This window comes from Acipenser ruthenus, chromosome 1 (genome assembly GCF_902713425.1).
Source record: "Acipenser ruthenus chromosome 1, fAciRut3.2 maternal haplotype, whole genome shotgun sequence".
NCBI lineage: Eukaryota > Metazoa > Chordata > Actinopteri > Acipenseriformes > Acipenseridae > Acipenser > Acipenser ruthenus.
This window is the reverse complement of record NC_081189.1, coordinates 99,577,511-99,601,856: the sequence shown is the minus strand read 5'-3', so window position 1 is coordinate 99,601,856 and position 24,346 is coordinate 99,577,511. Positions and strand designations below refer to the sequence as shown.

Below are 24,346 nucleotides of genomic sequence, written 5' to 3'. Positions count from 1 at the left end.
ACCATAGGATGAAGCAGTGTAGTCAAGCCACACGGGACACCAATGATATGGGATGTATCACATGTCTATAAAGCGTGTAAATAAAGGCCTTGCCACCAGTCAATATGGGACTTTTCTGTTTTTTAAACCACTCCCTCAAAGTGGTGGCCAAATTCTGAAAGGAAAGATTTTACCTATGGGTCAAAAAGTGCATAATTTTAGTTTGTTGGTCTACAGATGTTAACATCATGGGGAATTCCATAAAACAAATATATGATAGAGAGTTTTTTATATAAATTTTTCAACCTGTCATGTAGTTTGGATTATTAGAACTAAGTCTGAAAATATGTAAAAGCCTGTAAAAGAAAAGGGAAGTACAAGGAAACACAAACATTTATGCAATGTAGGATATAACAGTGTTGTATAGAGTGCCACACCCACTGGTTCCTGGTGCCTGAAGTCAGTTCCACAAGTTCAATATTCACAACCACAATGTAAGCTGCCACATGCTTTGGGGATAGGGTAGTTGAATCTCTATGCACATCCAATCCTTGAATTACCTGGCAGTCTCCCAACAGAAGTTCTCATCAATTTCTGCCTTGAATGGAAACTGAGAGACAGAACCCAGACTCATTTTACATAGTGGCAGAAAATTATCTGAACTGTTCACCTCAAGGCCAAAGCTAGCTCATGCCGTGGTCTGTAATATATATTTGTGGTGTTTTAAACAGAAACCTGTGCTGTTCCCATTTGTGCACAACAATTAATTATTATTGTTTTATTTATTTTGCAATGTATGTAACCAATCATTTGAACTTATAGCAGCTTTTTTAACTTCTGTGAGCCTGGAATGGAAATCGATGTATTAATATAGACATATTTAATAGACACTGACATGAAATTATAATAAAGTAGATACATCTCAAAAGATACAAATACAAGAACTCAAACCCTGTCTGTAAGAAAACGGTGCCTCTGTTCAGGGGGTGCTCTGAAGTTATACAGGTATTGTAATGTTTTGCATTTAACTGGATTATACACAGGAAAACAAAGTTTTAATGGATTCGTGTTTTCTAAAAGTGACCATAATGTTGACATTTCTATTAACAATGCATGCATCGTTTCAGATACGTATTTAAAGCTCAAAGTGTCTGTTTATTGTGATGGTCCTTCAGGGAAATGCAATTGACCTTGGGTTGTATGCAAACAAATGCTGCGAGACACATTCATATTGCAAACATCTGTCAAGTTGTAATAAATAAACGTATTATCTCTTGCATAAGACGAATTCATGTGGACCACGATGCGGATGTTTTATTGTTGCTATTATTGAACGAATCCACGGTATTTGTTTTGTTACCGATGTAAAATCCAATCCAAGTAACACGGTCATGTGAAAAAAAGATGGTTATTTTGGGGTATTCGCCACCAGTAGAGTTACGGGCTGGGGCACATGTGTCAAGACACAACAAGGAAGATAGCTGTAAGTAGGATCCTCATCTGAGTTGAGCTTTTTCTCGCTGTTAGAAGCGACTGCGGGAACATGCAGGTGTTCCATTTAGACAATTCTGTTGATTCCTGAACGCTGTAATCTTTCCTCGGGACAAGGCATTTGGTGAGGGGAAATGTGAACAGGTTTAAAGTATGGCAAGCAAAGATGGTTTCTGCCAGAAGGAGATGGTGATTGCGATGTCCTCCAGGAACATTTCCACTCTAATTTACTTTCTCTGCGTGACAGCCTGGTGAGTACTGTAAAGCGATTTGATTCATTGGTTATTTTCACCTTTTATTTACAAGATCTCTGATGATTTCTGTCTGTCTCTCAGATTGCTACATGGGCTGCAATACAATGTATGGGGTGGGGGTGGTGGGGGAGCGTTTCTGTTGACATTTTAACATTACGTGCTTTTTAATCATTTTGCAGTATAAGGAAAACCTTAGGACATATAAAAAAGGATGAGAAATTATATCCAGAAAATTTCACACGCATACTGGACCGACTTCTGGATGGTTATGATAACAGACTGCGACCTGGTTTTGGGGGTATGTTTCCAACCCTTTTCAGTTGTTAAGCTGTAAACTGTAGAAATGTGTTTTCTTTCAGAAACTACTTAGTTTACTTTTGTTCGCGTGAAAGCAGGCTACCTGTAATGATAAGAACTAAATAAATATGACTATTGCGTCGCAACGAAGTAAAGGGTAACTTCATGCTTTGTATGTTAAAAACGATTTAAATGTCTCTCGTACTGAGAAGAAACATAACTATTGCAGCATCACCAGGAAACAATCAACTAGTAATACATTTTGGGTGTTGCAAAACATTATTGTAGAAAATCATTTTGGAAGTCTCGAGAGGTATGGACATAATGTTTTGTACTTTTTGCGCTTTATAAGTGTAATCTAGGCATCTACTTGGTTTCAGTGTTTAAAGCCACTTCTTATATTATGTAACTGTTAAAATTACAATATTAAGTATATGACAGATTTTTTTTGGTTTTGTGTTCTTTTTAAACATTCCTCCTCAGTGTGAATAGAAAGTGCGTGCTTGTGCTTTTTAAATCTGCCGTATATACTCCTAGACCGCTCCTGTGACTCGCACATTTCAAATGTGCTTGTGTGAGGTTTGTCCTGTCTTTCCAATAACGAGGACACCTCTAGGCGTTTCTCTTTTTAAAAATACACACATAGAACGTTTTACAGCAGATGACCTGCTTAAGTCCCTGTAGGTACAGTTAAAACGGTGTTAGCTATTTTTACTCTATATATATATATATATATATATATATATATATATATATATATATATATATATATACAGTCCTACTAGAATAATTCATATTGGTTCATTGGAATGTCTGTCTCTTATTGTGTATACTTTTGATTTCAGGATAACAATTCACTATTTCAGAGTTTGGTAAAGTGTTAGGTAAATTGCAACCCCATCTTTTGCCAAACATAACAATGTGTCTGTGTCTGCATGTACCTGCAGGTATATCAGGTGCTGCCATTTTGCTAGCATCTGAAAGGATACTTGAGCATTTCTTTTTTCCTGCTAAATAAAAGCCTATAGGTGGGCAATTCTATATAATGGAAAGATAATTAGTTGACAGATTGATAAAAATGCAACACAGAAACATTTAATTGTAGTACAGTATCCTGTAGTGTCATGTTTCAGGGTGTAACTATCTGAAACAAATATAACTAAAAGTTTAATAGCTTTACAGTACTTGGAAATTGAAACAACCCACAGGGTTAACTACTAATGACGAAAACTATTATCGTTAAACATGAAACTCAGTCCTGCTGAAGTTCATCAGCTGCTGAATCCAGTAAAAGGGAAATAAGTAAAAAAAAAGGTTGCCTTGGTAACTGAATCCAGTTCTTATGTCCCAAAATCCAAGCTGTTGATGAGGGTGTATAATGTGTGGTTCCTAACACATTGTGGCTTATATGTAGCACCTACACTGTGGTCAAAAGGTCAAAACACATACATATATTTCAATATAATTAAGCAATATAGGCTACAATCACAAAAATCTGAGAGACTGTATTTAATATTTGCACTGTATTTATAATTGTATTGTAGTGTAGCAATCTTTACAAAGATGCCACCTCCAGGTCAATGAAGAGGCAAGGACAAAATGGAACTGATCGTTTAATCCTTTGGGTTGAGTCCCAAAGGGAGCAGACTCTCACCCTTACAGCCACAAGCAATGCACAGTGACATAAGGGAAGGACACAAGCAACCAACTAGGTAGAGGAGTTCAAGTCCATCCTGGTTGGATATGGTGCAGGGCAACCACCCAGCCCCTAGTCCAGAGCCATACCCATTATACCCTCTGAGAGGCACTCCAAAAGTTTACAAGGTCCCTCCCAGTGGCTGGCCAGCTTGGTACAGTGTCCTTTCTAGCACCATGGGCAATAAACCCACACTTGCTTCTCTGACTGAAAGTCCTGCCCCTGGAATTGAGTGTCATATGCCTGCTTTTTTCGCTGGTCAGCCCTGGTGAGGTATGTCCGGAAAACTTCGTGGGCAACATCCAGTCCCATAGATTCCTGAAACCCTGTCTGGTAAGCCATTACTACCAGGGGCAAATGCTGGTCCCAGTCCCGCTGGTGCCGGTTGGTGACGATCGCCAGCTGGGTGGCCAGGGTCCTAATGAAACATTCCACGAGACTCTTGCAGGATCTGTCCAGGCTCAGTACAGCACCCCATCCCGGTGAACCAAGCCACCCCATTGACACTTTGGTCCCCGGGGAGAGCACTGACACCGCACCCCAAGTTGGCCGGCACTCCGTGGTGGCCGGCACTCTGTAGAACCTAAGGCTGCTATCCTTTTTTCCACACCAGCACAGCCAGCACAGCCCAAGGGCTATCAGATGGCTCAATTACCCCAGCCTCCGAATCATGGATTCCGCAGCTTCACGTTTGGCCAGGGGTAATCTCCGGGGGCGCTCATGGCTGGAGGCCACACTGCCCATGTTGATGTAGTGTTGTAGTGTTCACTGGTTGATGACTTTGCGGCCACCATGTCCTGGTCAGCAGCCACCACTCAGTTCTAACATTGTGACAAGTCCTTGTCCGAACCAACCTTGGACTGGAGGTGGCGGTCGTTAGGTGGTGGTGCAGTGGGCTCTCGAGTCTGGGACGCTAAGGCCCTCACAGTATCCCGTGGCTTAGTTCTCCAGGCAATGCCGCTGTCACCTGTTTCTGGGGAAGGCATCCTAGTGCCACCCCTGCTCCAACTCCTTTTTCCCTTCTGCCACGACAGGGGCAGCCGACTGTGGTTCCCTAACAGGCCTTTGACTCCTCCCCTCTCGACCTCCCATCTGTGATCGTAATGTTGCGACCCAGATCTAGCATCGCCCCCCACCTTGCTGAGCAAGTCCAGCCTGACAATGCAGCAGTCATGGCTGTCCTCCAACCAGCTGGACCCTCAAGGCAGACCTGGCTGTTGGCATCTTCTTGGAGGGAAGTAAGAGGAGTGCGGGCCAGCTGGTCCCCTTCTAGGCCGACCTGCTGGTCGTGGCTAGTCTTGCCAGACCGCCAGCACAGCCGCTTGTCCCGCTGAGATGGTCTGGTTGTGGGGCAAGATGCTGTACTGGTGTGACCTCTTTTTCGCTGTCCCCTTTGTAGCTAGCCAGGCGGGTACATGAAAAAAGGCTTGGCAATCAGCAGCAGTGAACAGTGGGACATATCAATGTCTTAGAAGACTATAAATTGTGCCTGATTTCAACCACAAAAAAAGTTGTGTCTTCAGTTATATGTAAAGACCCAGGAACTAATGTAATTTAGAGTTTAGTCATTCAAGCACAATAGAACATGTAATAATATACAATATTATATACGGTACTGTATTCAGTCATATGCTGTATTTATAACGGGCAGCAGTGTGGAGTAGTGGTTAGGGCTGTGGACTCTTGACCGGGGGGTCGTGGGTTCAATCCCCGGTGGGGGACACTGCTGCTGTACCCATGAGCAAGGTACTTTACCAAGATTGCTCCAGTAAAAACCCAACTGTATAAATGGGTAATTGTATGTAAAAATAATGTGATATCTTGTAACAATTGTAAGTTGCCCCGGATAAGGACGTCTGCTAAGAATTAAATAATAATAATAATGCAGAATAAACTTGCACAAATAATGTTATACAAACAATTTTGTGCTAAGAGAATGTTAATTAATAATTTTTAAAAAAATGCATCCATGTATTTGTGTTAAACACTCTCTGGATACTTCATTGAAACATTTTTTGAAATATTTTTATTAATACAATGTTATTAACGGTTCTTGTACAGAATACTATATATAAGCAGTTAAGCATTACTGACCTGCTTTTGAACCTCTAATACTAGACTACACAGATAATCGAATATGATTGATTGTGTGTGTGGGGGGGGTGGACATACTTTATTTTTGTTTATAATTTGATTTCCATAGGTCCGGTTACTGTAGTCAAAACTGATATATATGTGACAAGCTTTGGACCCGTATCAGATGTTGAAATGGTAGGACTTTCTTTTATATCTATCTTACTTGAGGTAATCAAATAAGATACAGCCTGGGATTACTGTATTGTAATTTATAATTCCTACATTTTAATAAATTAAAATGTCAACATGGAAACTCCAGGACATCCACAGTTTGAAACAACTTGCTGCAATCATTGACCTTCTTGTGTAGTCACACGTAAATAACACATAAACCATGACTTCACTGCTTTAGAGTTACATTTTCAGATGTTATTTTTGTATACTCTACCTAGCCAAACAAATGATCATTTTTAAAGTAGAGTAAGGTAGAAGATTAAATACCTTACAATTTGACTGTTGTTAACTTTTTACACATGAATAAACTTTTGACAAAATGGATACATTAGGAGAGGCATTACAGAATACTAAACTAATGATTTCTTTTTTTCTTATTTTCACAATCTAGGAATATACGATGGATGTCTTCTTTCGTCAAACTTGGGTAGACAAGAGATTAAAGTATGAAGGCCCCATTGAAATATTAAGGCTAAACAACCTAATGGTCACAAAAGTGTGGACACCTGATACTTTCTTTAGAAATGGGAAAAAATCTGTCTCACACAACATGACAGCCCCAAACAAGTTATTTCGAATCATGAAAAATGGGACCATTCTGTACACAATGAGGTATGTGGTTTAGATTTGTTCATAAGAAGATTCTGACAATGAGCCTCTTACCAGTTTAGTCATATATATTACCAGCCATTAAGCAGTTGCATAAAATTATGTATTTGGTTTCAGGCTTACTATAAGTGCAGAGTGCCCTATGAGACTTGTGGATTTCCCAATGGATGGACATGCTTGCCCTCTTAAGTTTGGAAGCTGTAAGTTGAATACATAAAACATATAGAGCTAGATTCTCAAAGCTATTACATCAATATTGTCAGAAGTGCAGTTTTGTTCTGAAAGAAAAACAAAGCACCAATGGAAATTCTACCACTAATGTATTTCTATTTTTATTACAAGTATTTATTTATTTGTTTGTTATCCATACTAGAATTGTCTTTGCTATATTTACTGTACTGTCTTAATGAACAGGTTATCTGCCATTTATCAGATGTATCATTAGGAAGTACATTGACCTTAATACTGTACAAGGCAGTGACAAATGTGTTGATAGTGTTGGTACTGTATATAACTTGTTGACTTACGTATCTATTGAAAAGTCAATAGAGACAGCACAAAACAGTTAAAATTCAATTACTATTCAGCGACACAACTATAGTGGTTTGGATAGTCTAAGCCTGATTTTATTTCTAGCTTTTCCCATATCAGCAGGGCAGTTCTGTCTGGACAAGATTATTGCACACTGATAGAGTAGTGTGAAGATGCCCTATGCCTATCTAAGCATTGCCACACTCTTGTTGATGGAGAGCTGCCATCAGTGTTTCCTTTTTTGAGTTCTAAAATATCTGTCTGTCCTTGTAATTAAGGATTAGTGATGAACAGGCAGACATGATAATGATTTGAGATCTCTGTATTGGGTGTTGGTGCTTCAAAAGGTCAAAAACTTGTATTCAGCCTTGGGGTGACAGTCTTACAACATCTCAGTGTGGTGCACAATGGCACTGTGCAGCTAGAGTCCACAGAATACGATATAAAAACCATCATCTCTTTTTTCTGTTGCCTCAGCTAAAGGTTATATGATTTAACATGGATATTTGATCTTGGATAGATCCACTGATATACAACAGATCCATTGGAATAGCCCCCCGCCCCCCAGCTAAAAAGTTCCACATGTCTATGTCTACTTTTGTGTGGGCATTATGTAAGGTATATAGGTCCCAAAAAATAGTGATTTTACTTGTGTGTATGGTTGAAAATGTTTACATAAACCTAAAAAGAAAGAAAAAAAAGAATTATTATTTATTAATGGAGTATTTTCTGTTTTAGATGCATATCCGAAAACTGAGATGATTTATACTTGGAAAAAAGGCCCGGAAAACTCAGTAGAAGTCCCCCAAGAGTCTTCGAGTTTGGTTCAATATGATCTAATTGGACAGACGGTGTCTAGTGAAACCATAAAGTCTATTACAGGCAAGCACATTCTTATTTATTTACAGGGTTTGCTCTGTATATACAGCTAGCTGTATTCCTTATCTTATTGCAGCCTGGTGTGATTACTGTCACTTTAAATAATAGAACAGACAGAGAAAAAAAAAGGATGTTGGTGTGCAGCGAATCAGAACGAAGTATGGAGAGGTGGGCCTGAGGTCGAGCGCGAAAGTGTGTGAGAGAAAGAAAAAAAAAGAGATTAGGTAAAAAAAAAGAAATCGGTCTGATTTCTAGAATAGCCTACCTGGTTATAAATTCTAATTTATTGTTATTTCCCTGTATATCACCCGTGTTACGAACCCCTTGTTTTAGTGTATATGGTATTTATTTTTGTTGTCACATCGTCTGTGAAGAACCAACTGTATCGGTTAGCGCTCGGGGCGACCGGGAAGTTCACCTGAATACACCTGAGACGGCTGGTACAGTACAGTAGGATTCTTTTTTTTTTTTTTTTTACCCCACTACGCACCCAAGCACTGCTCGGGCCCGCAACGGTTAATTATTTATTGGCTCTTTATGTATTGTGTTATTTAGTTATCTGTCTACCTGGGTGTTAGTTAATTTATCTCCCCTGCAGAATTTAGTACTACTGGCCAGTGGTATAATTTTAAATTGCCTGTGTTACCGTGTAGTTATTTCATTGTCTTGTATATTCTAGAATAAGTATACTATACGTGCTACTGTTATTTTATTATAGGGGTTGCCTGTCAAGAACTTCGTTATTTCAGTGACACATTATTATAATTGTATTATAATTATTATTATATATTAGTAATACTATCCCTGCATTATCTATGCTGGACTGTAGTCCTGCAGTTGTATATGTCTCTACTGTTTACTTGTCCACCAAGTACCTCTATTTGTGTGACACGGCACTTAAAAGTATTATAATAATTAGTTACATTATTTGATTTTTATTTAAAACCCCTAAACCTATAGTAAACACGTTTGGTTTACTAATATTTTTATATGTGTGGTCTCTTTATTATTGAAGACAGCATTTTAGTGTGTGTGTGTATATATATATATATATATATATATATATATATATATATATATATATATAGCGCCAGAATAGAGGGCTCTCAGTAGTTTTCTTTTTTTTTTCCTCTAACCGGGTTGATGTCATTTGGTATCGGAGGAACTTGCCGGTCGCCCCGAGCGCTAACCGATACAGTTGGTTCTTCACAGACGATGTGACAACAAAAATAAATACCATATACACTAAAACAAGGGGTTTGTAACAAGGGCGATATACGGGGAAATAAAAATAAACTAGAGTTGCTAACAACTATAAAGGCTTCCAAGCAGTTATCGTGAAATTTAAGCGCATTGGTTATTATAGATGAAACGTTATCATCACAACTGTGCTAACTGTGTCCATTTTGGCACAAATGTGAGAAGACTTTTGAAAATTGCCCGAAATTTTCATTAAATCTAAGATGCCTACCACACCATGTGACCAAAGGCTGCCATATTGACCGTGGCACAACATCCCATAGTCCTCTACATCCTTGTCAAATTTTGTGCATTTTGGTGCAGCCTATAATAAGTTATGGCCAGTTTTATAGCCAGTTGCGTATGTTGATGATGTCATGCATCACGTTTGACCTTTAGGAGAAGTCAGAGGTCACGGGTGATGACATTTTTTCATAGAGCATATATGACTTCCTATACATGTTCCATTATAACTATGACCCTATCGGCATTCCCTAAGGAGTTAAAATTTCAACGTAAATTCCAATATGGCCGCCGTGCCGTATGAGCAATCTGTTTCAATCTTCAGCAGTTATTACTTTCCAATGGTCTGTGCAATTGTGTTGTCATTGAAGAGCATAAGTACAATGATGTTCTTGTTATGGGTTGCAAAAGTTTTTTTACGATTATCAATATGGCCGCCAAACAATGTAACCAAAATGTGTCATTTTCATATCACCAGTACTTCACGTGAGTCTCTATGGTCATATAAAGTTTCATGACTGTAGTGTATTGCACCTTGGATTTATGCACAAATGTATGAAAATAGAGCCGTCGTGAAACGGTTATTTGTGCGCCGCGGCCATGTTTTCTAACGAAAAAGCGTGGATTGTACAAACGGTAGAGAGGACCTGGTCATGAACATGCGCGCCAATTTAGGTGGTGATTGACGTTACGGTTTAAGACAAGAAGATAGTTGAATATTTGGCACCAATCCAGCGTAGCAGGCAAAATAATTGTTCAATCAACCTTGATTGAACATATGTTTTTTATAGGCCATTGCTGCACTATCTGCTGCCGTTGTCATAGTTCCACCTTAAGTTGTTTTTAACGGCAAGAGTTTTGAAACATTCCCAAAATTTCCACGAGATCCAAGATGGCGGTCGAACCATGTGACTTTTTCATTTGGGAACACCAGTCTGGTTGTCCAGCCATGGGCATCACTTACGTATGTGTTTTCATAACTCTGCGATGTGGTTTGGGAAGAAAAATAATAAAAGATAATAAACACAGCAATAACAATAGGCTTCCAGCCTTTGGCTGGGAAGCCTAATTAGAATTTATAACCGGGTAGGACCTCAGCCCCACCTCTCCATACTTCGTTCTGATTCGCTGAACGCCAACATTTTTTTTTCTCTGTCTGTTCTCTTATTTAAAGTGACAGTAATCACACCAGGCTACATTCTATTTACCGAAGCCTCACTGACTTATTTGAATAAATAAAGAACTGTTGTTAAATATGTTAAAGAGGTAAATATGTTTTCTTTTTAATCCAAACTGAACGTCAGTCTTTTTTAAATTGGATGATGATTTGCCAGATCACATCAGGTATTGTCATTATCTTAGAAAAGTAATAGGTAGCATTTGCAAATGATTGTGTCTAGTTTATGAACATTTTAATAACATCTATTTGGAAGAAAGCTTGTTAAATATGTTCACATTTTGAAACACTGTATTTAATATTTTTCAGGTGAATACATTGTGATGACAGTTTATTTCCATTTGAAACGCAAAATGGGCTACTTTATGATTCAGACGTATATACCGTGCATTATGACAGTAATCCTCTCTCAAGTATCATTTTGGATTAATAAAGAATCTGTCCCTGCTAGAACCATATTTGGTATGTATTATTTAGAACTCAACGTTTTATGGGCAAAAGTAACAGTTTTTATGCAAATTACAATTTGTGTATGAAATTGAATCTGTTTTAATGATTTTTAAAGATTAATGCTAATTATTTTTTCATCTTTCCTATATGACTAATTAACCTCTTAAGCTTGTAGTATTCAGGCATGAAATAACGAGAGGTAAAAGGAAAAATATAAAAATGTCTTTAAAAATATACACTGTACTGTAAAACTAAAAATGTGGTTGCAAGACTGGATGGTATATAAGTGTATTATTATTATTAGTAGTAGTAGTCATAGTAGTAGTCATAGTAGTCGTAGGCCTAGTGGTATTTTATTTTATTTTGTTTGTAATAACGTGTTTATTGTGTTGACTGTACACGACATACATTTATACATATACATTTAGTATTTTAAAAGATTATAAACATTTGTGGAATGTTGGAAACACAGGTCTTTTACAATGTTCTGATGAAGACAAACTGTCGAAACGCGTTAACATTGTAGCTTGCTGACTTTTGTGATATGAACATGCAAAAATAAAAATACTTTTATCTACAAATCGAGTGCAGATCTGGATCAATCCAAGGGAGTTGCAGTTTCCCTCTTTCTGTGGTTTTCTACAGTTTGATATTTTATATATATATATATATATATATATATATATATATATATATATATATATATATACATATATATATATATATATATATATATATATATATATATATATATATATATATATATATATATATATACACTACCGGTCAAAAGTTTTAGAACACCCCCATTTTTCCAGTTTTTATTGAAATTTAAGCAGTTCAAGTCCAGTGAATAACCTGAAATGGTACAAAGGTAAGCGGTAAACTGCCAGAGGTTAAAAAAAAAAGTTTAGGTTACCAAAAACTGAAAAATAATGTACATTTCAGTGTTATACAAAAAGGCCTTTTTCAGGGAACAAGTAATGGGTTAACAATTTACAGCTGTTCTGCAGCAATGGAAGTAAATTAAGCCTTGAAAGTTGATGCTAACAATTCCTACAGGTGTCCCAACTTTTGTTGATTACTTACAAACCCTCTGTCTGTATAAAAGCAGTGTTGGAACAGACTGTGTTACTACACCCTCTTAAGCATTATTTGGACAGTACTGTACTGCAGGAAGTAGTATATTGCTCTCATAATGGTGAGAAAAAAGCAATTAACAAAGGAAGACAGACAGACCATTATAACCCTTAAAAGTGTAGGTCTTTCCTTTAGAGAAATTGCAAAGAAAGCCAAGGTGTCAATGAGTACAGTTTCCTACACCATCAAAAGGCACTTGGAAACTGGAGGAAACTCTGACAGGAAGAGGTCTGGCAGACCCAAAGCCACAACAGAATCAGAAGACAAGTTTCTGAGAGTCAACAGCTTGCGTGATAGGCGGCTCACAGGACAACAGCTTCAAGCACAGCTTAACACTGGTCGAAGTAAGCAAGTCTCAGTTTCAACTGTGAAGAGAAGACTTCAAGCTGCAGGTTTGACAGGTCGAGTAGCAGTAAGAAAGCCATTGCTAAGATGGCAAAATAAGAAAAGGAGGCTTGCCTGGGCCATGAAGCACTGCCAGTGGACTACTGAAGACTGGAAGAAGGTCTTATGGACCGATGAATCAAAATTTGAAATCTTCGGTTCATCACGCAGGGTTTTTGTACGCAGTCGAGTAGGCGAAAGGATGGTTCCTCAGTGTGTGACACCAACTGTCAAACATGGAGGAGGAAGCGTGATGGTCTGGGGCTCTTTTGCTGGATCCAGAGTCGGCGACTTGCACAGAGTGAGTGGCACCCTGACCCAAAACTGCTACCACAGCATTTTGCAGCGCCATGCAATACCCTCTGGTATACGCCTAGTTGGTCATCCCACAGCAAGATAATGACCCAAAACATACCTCCAGGCTATGTCAGAACTGACTTAGAAGAAAAGAACAAGACGGTAGGCTTCAAATCATGGAATGGCCAGCACAGTCTCCAGACTTAAACCCCATCGAGCTGGTTTGGGATGAACTGGACAGAAGGGTGAAAGCAAAGCAACCTACAAGTGCAACACATTTGTGGGAACTTCTGCAACAGTGTTGGGAAGAACTTTCCAAACAATATTTGATTTCCATTGTAGAAAGAATGCCACGAGTGTGTTCGGCTGTTATATCTGCAAAAGGTGGCTACTTTGATGAGTAAAAAATTTAGATTAAATTTTGTTAAACAAAACAATTCCATGATTTCTTTTTTATCTCCAATTGTTTATTTGTTCTATGCTTTAATTTCAGAGTACACTGAGACATTAAACTGCGTAAATTTCAATAAAAACTGGAAAAATTGAGGTGTTCTAAAACTTTTGACCGGTAGTGTATATATAGTACCAGTCAAACATTTGAGTACACTTGCTGGAAACTAGGTTTTTTTCATAATTGACAATGTTTTACGTCGTATACGTTTCTGTAAATACTTGAAAATGAAAACACATGTTACAACATACAAAACAAAACATAAGGAGTATCAAAGCAATGTTCAAGAAAATTGAAAATTGTCTCTAAATCTTGGATTCCTCAAAATAGCCACCCTTTGCCTTAATAACAGCCTCACAAACACAAGGCATTCGGTTAACAAGTTTCTGCAGCAATTCCCAGAGATGTGGGGCACGTGTAGGTAGCTTTGCTTTGACTCTTCTGTCCAGTTCGTCCCATACAAGTTCTATGGGATTGATGTCTGGAGACTGGGCAGGCCAGGTCATTAGATTGAGTTGTCCTTCACTTTCCTTCTTCGCCAGATAGTTCTTGCACAACTTTGAGGTGTGTTTCGGGTCATTATCTTGCTGAAGAATGAAGGACTGCCCAACTAGCCGTAATCCTGATGGAATGACATGCCTCTGAAGTATGCTATGATAGCCATGCTGGTTGAGCTTGCCATGGACTTGGTAAAGATCACCAACTCTGTCACCAGCAAAGCAACCCCAGACCACGACACTGCCTCCTCCATGCTTGACAGTGGGAACCACACATGCAGAACTCATGCTCTCACTCTCTCTGTGTCTTACAAATACTCGGCGGTTGGACCCAAATATTTCAAATTTTGACTCATCGGTCCATAAGACCGACTTCCACTCCTCAAACGTCCAGTTTCTGTGTTTTTTGCCCCAGGCAAGTCTCTTCCTCTTATTCTGCACTCTTAACAAGTGTTTCTTTGCAGCAATTCTTCCAGTTAGGCCAGCTTCACGCAATCTCCTCTGAACAATTGATGTTGAAACATCTGTACTTCTAGTAGCATTTAGCTGAGCTTGTATTTCAGGGGCAGTTAATCGCCGGTTTCGCAGACTTGTGACTCGAATGAACTTGTTCTCTGATTCTGAGGTCACCCTTGGCCTGCCTGACCTTGTTCGGTCCTCATGAGTGCCAGTTTCTTCAAAGCGTTTGATGGTCTTGGCCACAGCAGTTACAGACACTTGCAAAGTTCTTGCGATTTGTCTTGAAGATTGACCATTTCTTAAAGTAATTACAGACTGTCTTTTTTCTTTGCTTAACTGAGCGTATTTTGCCATTTTCTGCTCCCTTACATTCAGGAATGACAAACTTGCCTATGCTACCTATATTTATAGTAATCATGGACCCTCACCTGTTAACAATAATTGGTGACAAAAGGTTAATTAGGTAACATGCTAGTTAACTCGGAGAACATCTAACAAAGACACTTTTATACTTAGGCCAGTGTTCTAACACTGTGTTCTACACATTTCAGACTTTTAACTGACTTGGGCTTCAGACTGAAATCCCCTTGCTTTGGTTGACCATTTCATTGAAATTGACAAGATTTACATTTTCATTTAAAAATAAAATTTTTGAATGCAATTCACTTATGATTATCAGCTTATATAAGTACATGTATCATATAATGAAATATTAAGTGTTTATAGACAAGTTCATACAGTTAAAAGCATAGATAATCATGAAAAACCTGGTTTCAAGCAGGTGTACTCAAACTTTTGACTGGTACTATATATATATATATATATATATATATATATATATATATATATATATATATATATAAATGAAAGAAATTGAAACTAAATGATTTCAATGTTTCTTTTTTTTTTTTTTTTAATGATTATTATTTTTAACTTGGCCTACTTAGTAGCCCAGACAATTAACAGTGAATAGTCATTGTCCTATACAGATGCTCAGAATGAGCTGGAGGAGTTATTGCTCCCAACACGAGAAACCAGAAATGTCCTAGAAATTTGTTTTCGCTTGTAAGTACACCCTGCTTTTAGGGAAAAATAGGTATTTGGGAGTTTGCCTCAGAAATGCATTGAGCACAACTGACAACGCACAAGAAAAAGCGGAATGGGAAATGCCAGCAACAATTGCAACTGTTTAAAACATGCTTTCAAAAGTTGTTAACAAATTGATGTAATTATAAGTGTTGCAATTGCCGGCAGCTTTAGTACATATCATTATAATATTTGAGAGTCCTCATTTACTATCTCCGCCCCCTTTTTTGCAAATGTATGCAGGAACTCCCATAATTACATATTCATCTAAAGCTGAAACGCAAAGAAAAACTGGTGCCGCAAAGCATTCCCTAATAAGCAACGGACAGCATTGCGCTTGTTTAGTACATTTGTTTACACTTATGACTCGTTTGCAACTGGTTTGCGACTATTGCAACAGCCGCAACACTTTAGTACATCTACCCCTCTGACACAAGAAGCTGTAGTTTAAAGCGCTGTTGTTCATTTGTTAACAAAAACCACCAAACAAACACGGCACAAGGGCCAAAATAAACAGTTTAAACAAAACCAGTACTGCTTAGGCTGGGCATTTAGCCTTCACTAATGCAGTCTGCACACATTTACAAAACCACGCAGTGTATCCACTGACCAAAACTCCCAACCCCAAACAAAGGATTTCCCTCCCCTTCACAGCATGTGCCTGGGCTTAACTGATCCTCAATTAATCAATTAAGCTCCAGCCACATTCTGCACAAGGATTTGGCGGAGATGAGATTTTAACCCCATCCCTGCCAAACTTAAATAAAAACACACCGACACTATTTACACTGGCACAGCTAGTATTGAAGTTTAAGATCTTTGACCCACTGCCTGAAATATGACAAGTTTTAGTATTTTGAACCTTGCAACCTCAACCTGTTTTTTTTTTTTTTTTTTTTTTTACGTTTTCAGAACCGAGATTGGCTTTTGAATCACAATTTCTTCTTTTTTTTTTTTTTTTACATAGGCAAGCACTGATAAGTTACTATGAGGTGCATTGCTGAGCCACCAAGTGGTCAAAACTTTTTTTCTTTTTCTCTTTCTTCCTTACTGGCTAGAAAGGTCCCATTAAATTAGCATCAGAGTTTTGTAAAGAGTATTAATGTCAAAGCTTACTGAGGTATATTCCTAATTGGTCCCATTTTAACATATTCCAGTTTCATGCATCAGCAACACAAAGCTGACCCTGTGTGGGAGAACATTATGTTCTCATTGATATGTTACATTTCTATCAGTTATATCCATTATTTGTAGATAGAGTTTCAGTCTTTCTTCCAAATTGCCAATTAGATTTCCATTTCCCATTCATCCTAACTGCACCGTTTATACATTATGCCCAATTAAACGAGTATGGTGATAGAATATGGTGCACCAGTTTTTTTTTTTAATTGTGTAGTTATTAGATCATAATCCAGAAACTTAATTTGTATTTGATGTTATTCTGTTGTTTTTCTTTATTTTTCAATTATATTATAAACCATTCTTCTAACCGACAAGTCTGTGTTCCATAACAAATCTTTGCTGGTGTATGTGCTATTTGGGGGGATTCTTTTTGGAAACTTTTTTCAAAAATACTATGATCACAATTTCTGCCCTTTCCATCGTGTGTGGCAGGGCATCTCATAACACCCACAACATAGATGGAGGTTTTAAAATTCATCTAGGTTTTAAATTTCATCTGAAGTACTAAAAACCCAACAGCCCACACAGGGTTGGTATATAAAGTACGTCCTAGTGTGCTCCCCCCCCAACAGGATTTGAACATATTACATATTTTGGACCAGAGGTGTGTGTGCCATTTACTGAGCTAAGATATCTTTAATGCTATGAATCTCTCTTTTATCTGTCAAGCCAGGCATACAAATATCTTTCCCTGAATCTTCAAGTGGCCCTTCTGTGCTTGATAGATTATTGTGCCTAGGTTTTGAAGCTCTTAATTCACTTGCACTTCAGATTCATTGTGGTTTATTGCTGTATATGAAAATATTAGTAATCTCTTATTTCCTTCTCATTTTAGGGATAACAACAGTTTTGACAATGACAACGCTAAGCATTAGTGCAAGGCACTCCTTGCCTAAAGTCTCATATGCCACTGCAATGGACTGGTTCATAGCTGTGTGCTTCGCCTTTGTGTTTTCTGCTCTCATTGAGTTTGCTGCTGTCAACTACTTCACAAATAATCAAACAGAAAAGGCCAAAAAGAAGACAGTGAAATCTTCATCTGCACCTAGAGCTTCTCCAGCAAAGAAAGCAAATGACACTGAAGTACTTCAGGTAAGCCTTGTCAATGGACACTGTTATTAGTTTCCCCTTCTGAGAGCAGGCATCATTTTGATTCACAAAAGGCACATTCAGCTAAGGCCTATTCAGAAATGCTATTTTGTCCTTTTTTATTCAGGGTGTTCCTATCCTTGTGGGAGGGAAGTGTACAGTATGTGTCAATTCTCACTATGGTGGTGATATTATTTGATTTAGGAACAAAACGAATACATATCACAAGTGAATGGCATCAGTAACAAAAGCAGCTGTGTTTAAGAGTCTTTCATTAAAACTGTACATTTAAATATGTGCATTTATGCTACTTCCAAGAATAACGACTGCAATGAAGTTATCCATGTAGAAATTGAAGAAAACATCTATTAATTGTTTTGCACATGCCGTTTAAGTTGCAAAGTTGTACTTTTAAGCCTGAACTAGAGGTTATTATGAATCTACAAATTACTGCACATGTGTACATTATACTGGGTTTCCAAGTTGTCCTGGCAACAGTGCAAGAAAATATCATAACGAGTGTCAAGGGATTCAGAAAAGGTTGTGATGCCAGTCATATTCCAAAACAAAGCTTTCATTTCAATATTTAAATGCCATGTTGTCTACAGAAGTCTCCACAGTGAATTTAAAAGGTTGCATCTAATACATTTTGTGAAAACTGACAAACAATATCATGAGTAAACTACACTTACAATACTTTGCTGTAGAAAGAAAATAGTGATTTAATTAATATTCATGGTTAACCTCTTTTTTATTATTTATTTCATAGTATACACCCTTATCCAGGGCGACTTACAGTTGTTACAAAGTATCACATTACAAAATATCCCATTACAAAGTATCACATGACAGATAATAGCAGTTATAGAATACAATAAAATCAGTCCTAAGAGCAAGTTCAAATGAGATAAAATAAAAATTACAGTAAATAAGTATGTTTGAGAGCAATTACGACTAAGAGCCGTTAAACTTACAAATATTTGGTTATAAGAGTAAATTCCATTAAGTGCAAGTAGTAAGTACAAGAAATAGATAAGAACGATTCCAAATGAGCAATTACAAAAAAAACATGAATACGGTTACCTTTAAGAGTAAAATCAAGTACAAGATACAGAAAATATAATAATGATTGACAGCAGTAGTAGAATACAGCAAAGTGCAAGTACAAGGTGATGCAAGTACTGATACAGTTGGGTGCCATATAGTCCAGTATAGTCGAGGGTTGTGAGGTTTACAGATGCTGTCTGAACAGGTGTGTCTTGAGGAGGCACCGGAAGGTGGTCAGGGACTGAGCAGTCCTGATATCCGTGGGTAGATCATTCCACCACTGGGGGGCAAGGGTGAAGAAGGAGCGGGCACTGGAGGCTGGAGAGCACAGGGGGTTGGTGTTACAGTTTATCTGCCGGTGGCAGAGGAGTGGAAAGGGCGAGAGGGGGGTGTATGGAGGAATAATAGTCTGCAGGTAGGAGGGTGCAGAAAGGTCGAGACAGCGAGAGGCAAAAACAACAGTTTTGAATTGAATGCGAGCGGCGCTAGGGAGCCAGTGGACAGAGCGGAGCAGCAGAGTAGCGTGGGAGAAACGAAGGGAAACGACAAGGCGAGCAGTACAGTTTTGGATTAGCTGGATGGATATTGGAAGCAGGGAGGCTGGCCAGGAGGGAGTTGCAGTAGTCAAGACGGGACAGTACCAGGGCCTGAACTAGGAGCTGTGTGAAGTAGTTGGTGAGGAAGAGACGGATTCTAATAGACATAGGGATACTCATTTGTAAATTATACAAATTAGTAAATAAAAACTTAAAACAATCAGAAGCTGACTCTCTAAATATAAGCAGACAATGGGCCTCATTTACGAAAGGGCACTAACATTGTGGTGCACCATAATTGCAATTAGTGTGCACCAGCATTCCCTCTAAGCATAAAATGCGAGCATTTATCGCAATAACTGGCAACAACCTACACACTCAGTTTACTAACTTTCGCAAGTTATTATCATAAATATCAACATCAATCGAGACTCCAACATCTCGAGGTAAACCATTTTGAGAGCATTCTTGCAAAGCATTAACATAAGCATATTTGCGTCTGTCTTGTAGTTGATTCTCTGATTTCCCTCTTTGAAAATGCACGTCACATTCGTGCAGAGCTTGCTCGGGCACCAGCGAATCTACTAGTACAGGGTGTGTGAAGCAGGCCTCTGGCGATTCTGCCTCAATGAAGAGTGCTGCTCGGTGCTGCTCAGTATAATTGAATACTAATCAGTGAAGCACAATCTTTCTGCAATCTTTTTTTTTAGAAGTATAAATACTTCGGTAAACATAAATACAAATCACAATAGGCGTACTTTGACAGTTTTTGTTTTATTTCCTTTTTAAAAAACAACCATTTCAGAAACATCTTCTCAAGTGTTTTGAAACTGGTAAAAATGGCGAAAGTACACATTAAGCGTATAGTAATTGAAGAATATTGAGTTTATTCATCATGTGACTTCACTCACGAGTCTCTCCTGAAACTCAACATGGCGGCTGCACCAACGAAGAAAAAAAATGCAATGTTTCAGTAAAAGACATCTAAAAAAAATCTGATTATCTATATGAGGATGGTGGGATACTATTCTTCAAGTTTTGCTGTCATTCCATTGATCATGTATGAGTCAATACCATTATCCAAATAGACTCATGGCTGTAATTGCTGCCAAATGTGCCTCTACCAAATATTGACTCAAGGGGGTGAATACTTATGCAATCAATTATTTTCAGTTTTATATTTGTAATTAATTTTGAACAATTTGTAGATTTTATTTATCACTTTGACATCATGGACTTTTTGTGTTGATCAGTGGCAAAAACCTAATTAAATCAATTTTGATTCCATGTTGTAACACAATAAAATGTGGAAAAGTCCAAGGGGGGTGAATACTTTTGAGAGCCACTGTAAATGGTCAATTAAATATTGATGAACAATATATGTATTTCTGCATACAAATGTTCCAGTAACAAAAAGCAGTAATGTCAAACAATATATACATTTTTGGATACACATTTTCATTAAAATAATCATTAACTGAGCAAGTCAACATGGTAATGAACAATATTGTGATCCACTTATGTAGAACAACCAACATTCTGGTAAATTTGCATAGAAAACAATTCACAATGGCGTTGAATGATATTGTACTCCAAATACATAGCAGTTTGATGAAAAATAATATTCTGTTAAATGCAAGTTATATAATTTATGTTTTTTCAACAGAAAACCCCACTTTGGTTATGACACAAAATGCAACAATTACAAGCACCAAAATAAAGCGTTATCATGTTTATTTCTGACATTTACCGTTTTTCTAGGTAAATGTCGACATTTACTAGTAAATCTTAAGATTTGCCAATATTCAGACTTTTACCATAATTTTGAGCACTCCAATGATAATCATGTCTTCATTAGTTATATACAATATTTAAAAAATAATTCCATGTCATGTCAATCTTGTAAAGTGAACAGTGTGTTAAATGAAATTAAAATATGTATTTATGTATGTGCATCCATGCACATGCCTACAGTATTCTGAAATTACTTACTGCACTCAGGAAAGTTACTGTGTTCTAAGGCCTGCTATTGACAATGATTGAGTCATATAATGACGCAAATGCATTTTCATTGACAACATCCAGGTCCTTTGTTTGATTCGAAGTCACTCTGAGAAAAAGACGCGGGCTACTATAGAAATGTTATTGTTGTGTCCTGCACATGGAAAAACAGAATATAATTCTGACATCTGATAGTAAAATATAGAAAATAGCAATGTGCAAAAGAAGGCATAGCAATCAAAATTATAAAATAATTTGGGAATAAGTCTCTACTTTTGAAAGAAAGTCACACACTTGTATGTTGAGGGTTTAAAAAATATATATAAAAAAGTGCTTTGTATTTTACAGAATCCTGGTACAAATGGGAACTTGAGGAAAAGAATGAACTACATGACACTGCCAGATGACAACAGTGGCCAAAGAACTGACACTGGAAGCAATACTAAATGTGGAGTTATAAGACAATCTTTAGTTGGCCAGGTTCCTTCTGTAGTTGCCCCACCACCTTTTTCTCACTCCAGCCCTAACCCATTCAGTTACGTAAATGTACCCCCACCAGTTTTAACATCAGGAAGCACACCCCCGGCACCGCCATCATCCCCAACCCTGCCTACTCGCATATCGACAAACACAATTGTTGGACCAGCATCTATTCAGCATCTGCTTGGTCCCAAACTTGAACATATTCAAGCAACTGCAACTAAAATGGAAGCAAATCTAAAACAATCCTCCTCCAGCTCTGCGCTGCCTGCTCCTTCTCCTGGTTCTGGAACAAGTAAAATTGACAAGTACGCACGCATTCTGTTTCCAGTTTCTTTTGGGGCTTTTAACATGGTTTACTGGGTAGTCTACTTATCAAAAGACACCATGGAGACAACAGAAAGTTAAGTCTGCTCTTGTAGCTATGTCTCTTCACACTGCAAAAAAATAACACTTTTAGGGGCTTCATTCAGTCTAGTTTTATGAATATTAAAAGTAAGGAATATGTAGAATACAGTTACCTCAGCATAACCAGCAACAAAAATCTACTCATAATATATATATATATATATATATATATATATATATATATATATATAGCTCTGGAAAAAATTAAGAGACCACTGCAAAATTATCAGTTTGGGTAAAATGAACATTTTTGCTCTAAATGACAATATTTTTATTTGGAATTTGGGAGAAATGTTGTCAGTAGTTTATAGAATAAAACAAAAATGTTCATTTTACCCAAACACATACCTATAAATAGTAAAACCAGAGAAACTGATAATTTTGCAGTGGTCTCTTAATTTTTTCCAGAGCTGTATAATACATTCATGTGTTGTCAGATCCTTGAAAATGAGCATGTAAAAGACAAAAAAAAAAATAACATTCCAAAATATATCAAATTGTATTAATTAAACTTTTTTTTTTTTAATGGATCTATCTGGATGTCATTGGCAAACTATGTAACCCAGCAACATGAAAGAAAAAAAAGAAGTATACATACAAGGACATTTTAATTAGTCTAGTCTATTTGCAGGAAGAAAATAATTCTATTAGAGCAAGTAGCGTTAAAAAAGACATATTATGGCAACATTATTCTATAAACTTTTGGGAAATGTACAATGGTCTCGAAGTTTACATTCTTGTTTTACTTTGCGGTTTGATTTCCAGACATGTTCTTCAGTAAGCCCCATTTAAATCCATCTGTAAATTTACACAAAATCTCTACCTGTTTCTATGACAAATATAGTAAAAAAAAAAACCAAAAAAACACACTTTTACAGTGACTAAAAATGCAGTATGGTCTTTTCCCATTGTATTTCTCGTACTGTGTGTGGCACTGTGAAAGCCCTGCCAGTTCACGTATGTATGTGTTGGTGTGGGGAAAAATGGGTTGATGGGAGGGGTTTCAATTTCTCTCTGTCAAAACATGTGGGAATGTGGCTGCTGCTGTGAATTGAATGATTAAATGATTAACTAAAGCTCCAGCCACAGGTTTATAAATAGGGTGATCACGGGTGTTAGTTATAAGTAATGATTATGTTGGTGAAAGGTGGAGTTGATGTTGGTGAAAGGTGGAGGTTTTTCGTGTTCCGTGCTGTCTCGTCCTGCCTGTTTATGTTTCTGTGAGTGTTTTGCAGACCGTGCCATTTTGTTTTGTTGATGTGTTTTGTTCTGTTTAATGTCCAGTGTAATTTCCACTGCAACTTCTGAGTCTTCCTGGTCGAAACAGCATTGCCAGTGACACTGTCATGTCACAGGTGGTGTCAATATTGGGACAGCACCCCTAGAGAAGTGCAAGAAGTGCAAAAAATGAAGAAGGGGAGGAGTAGCTGGTCCCAGAGGCAAGCGAGGGAGGTGCTGCCTGCCCGAGTGCCAGAGGATGTGGGCAGCGGGGACACCTACATCAATGTTTTTGAGACCTCAAGTTGGTGCCTCATCTGCAGGGAGTGGGGGCACTTTGTGCTCAATTGCCCCCTCCTAGAGGAGGAAGAGGAGGAACAGCTACCTTTCAAGTGCCGAAGAAAGGGAGGGGTGAGCTTTTCCGATGGTGAGCAAAGAAGCTGATGCCAGCTCCAGAGCCAAAGAGGGAGAAGCCCCGCAGTCTCCAGTGCCACAGGGAGAAACCCCACTCTCCAGTGCCAGGGTTGCCATGGCTGGAGTGTCCAGCACCGCTGGCAAAAATTCCGCTGCCAGCATTGCCACTGCTGGCTGCATGTTCAGAGGAATCCACATGGGGAAAGAGGGACATGAGGGGAGAGTGTTGGTGTTTTAGGGGTGGAGTTGGCCGATGGCGGCCATGTGTGCTGCACACATTGGGGGGAGGTATGTGGCATTTAGGTAGGCTGAAAGCCCTGCCGGTGCATGTGTGTATGTGTTGGTGTGGGGAATAATGGGTTGTCAGGGAGGGGGTTCAATTTTTCCCTGTCAAAACACCTGGAAATGTGGCTGGACCCGTGAAATGACTACATGATTAAATGATTGATTAAAGGGCTCCCGAGTGGCGCATCCGGTAAAGGCGCAACACATGGAGTACAGG

At 38.1% G+C, this 24,346-nt stretch overlaps 1 protein-coding gene across 2 annotated transcripts; it reads left to right on the top strand.

Moving 5' to 3' along the window:
• The first annotated feature begins 1,168 nt into the window (after positions 1-1,168).
• LOC117421561 (gamma-aminobutyric acid receptor subunit alpha-6-like) lies at positions 1,169-22,347 on the top strand. 2 transcript variants are annotated; one of them, XM_034036097.3, is made up of 9 exons: positions 1,169-1,721; positions 1,904-2,022; positions 5,921-5,988; positions 6,419-6,639; positions 6,754-6,836; positions 7,906-8,049; positions 11,015-11,167; positions 17,487-17,743; positions 21,673-22,347. In XM_034036097.3, the coding sequence occupies exons 1-9, from the start codon at positions 1,624-1,626 to the stop codon at positions 22,210-22,212; spliced, it is 1,683 nt and encodes a 560-aa protein (XP_033891988.3). In that variant the 5' UTR covers positions 1,169-1,623; the 3' UTR covers positions 22,213-22,347. The 2 variants fall into 2 exon arrangements, with proteins under 2 accessions (XP_033891988.3, XP_058888637.1); XM_059032654.1 differs by lacking the exon at positions 1,904-2,022 and having other exon boundaries at positions 1,659-1,721.
• Positions 22,348-24,346: the final 1,999 nt, after the last annotated feature.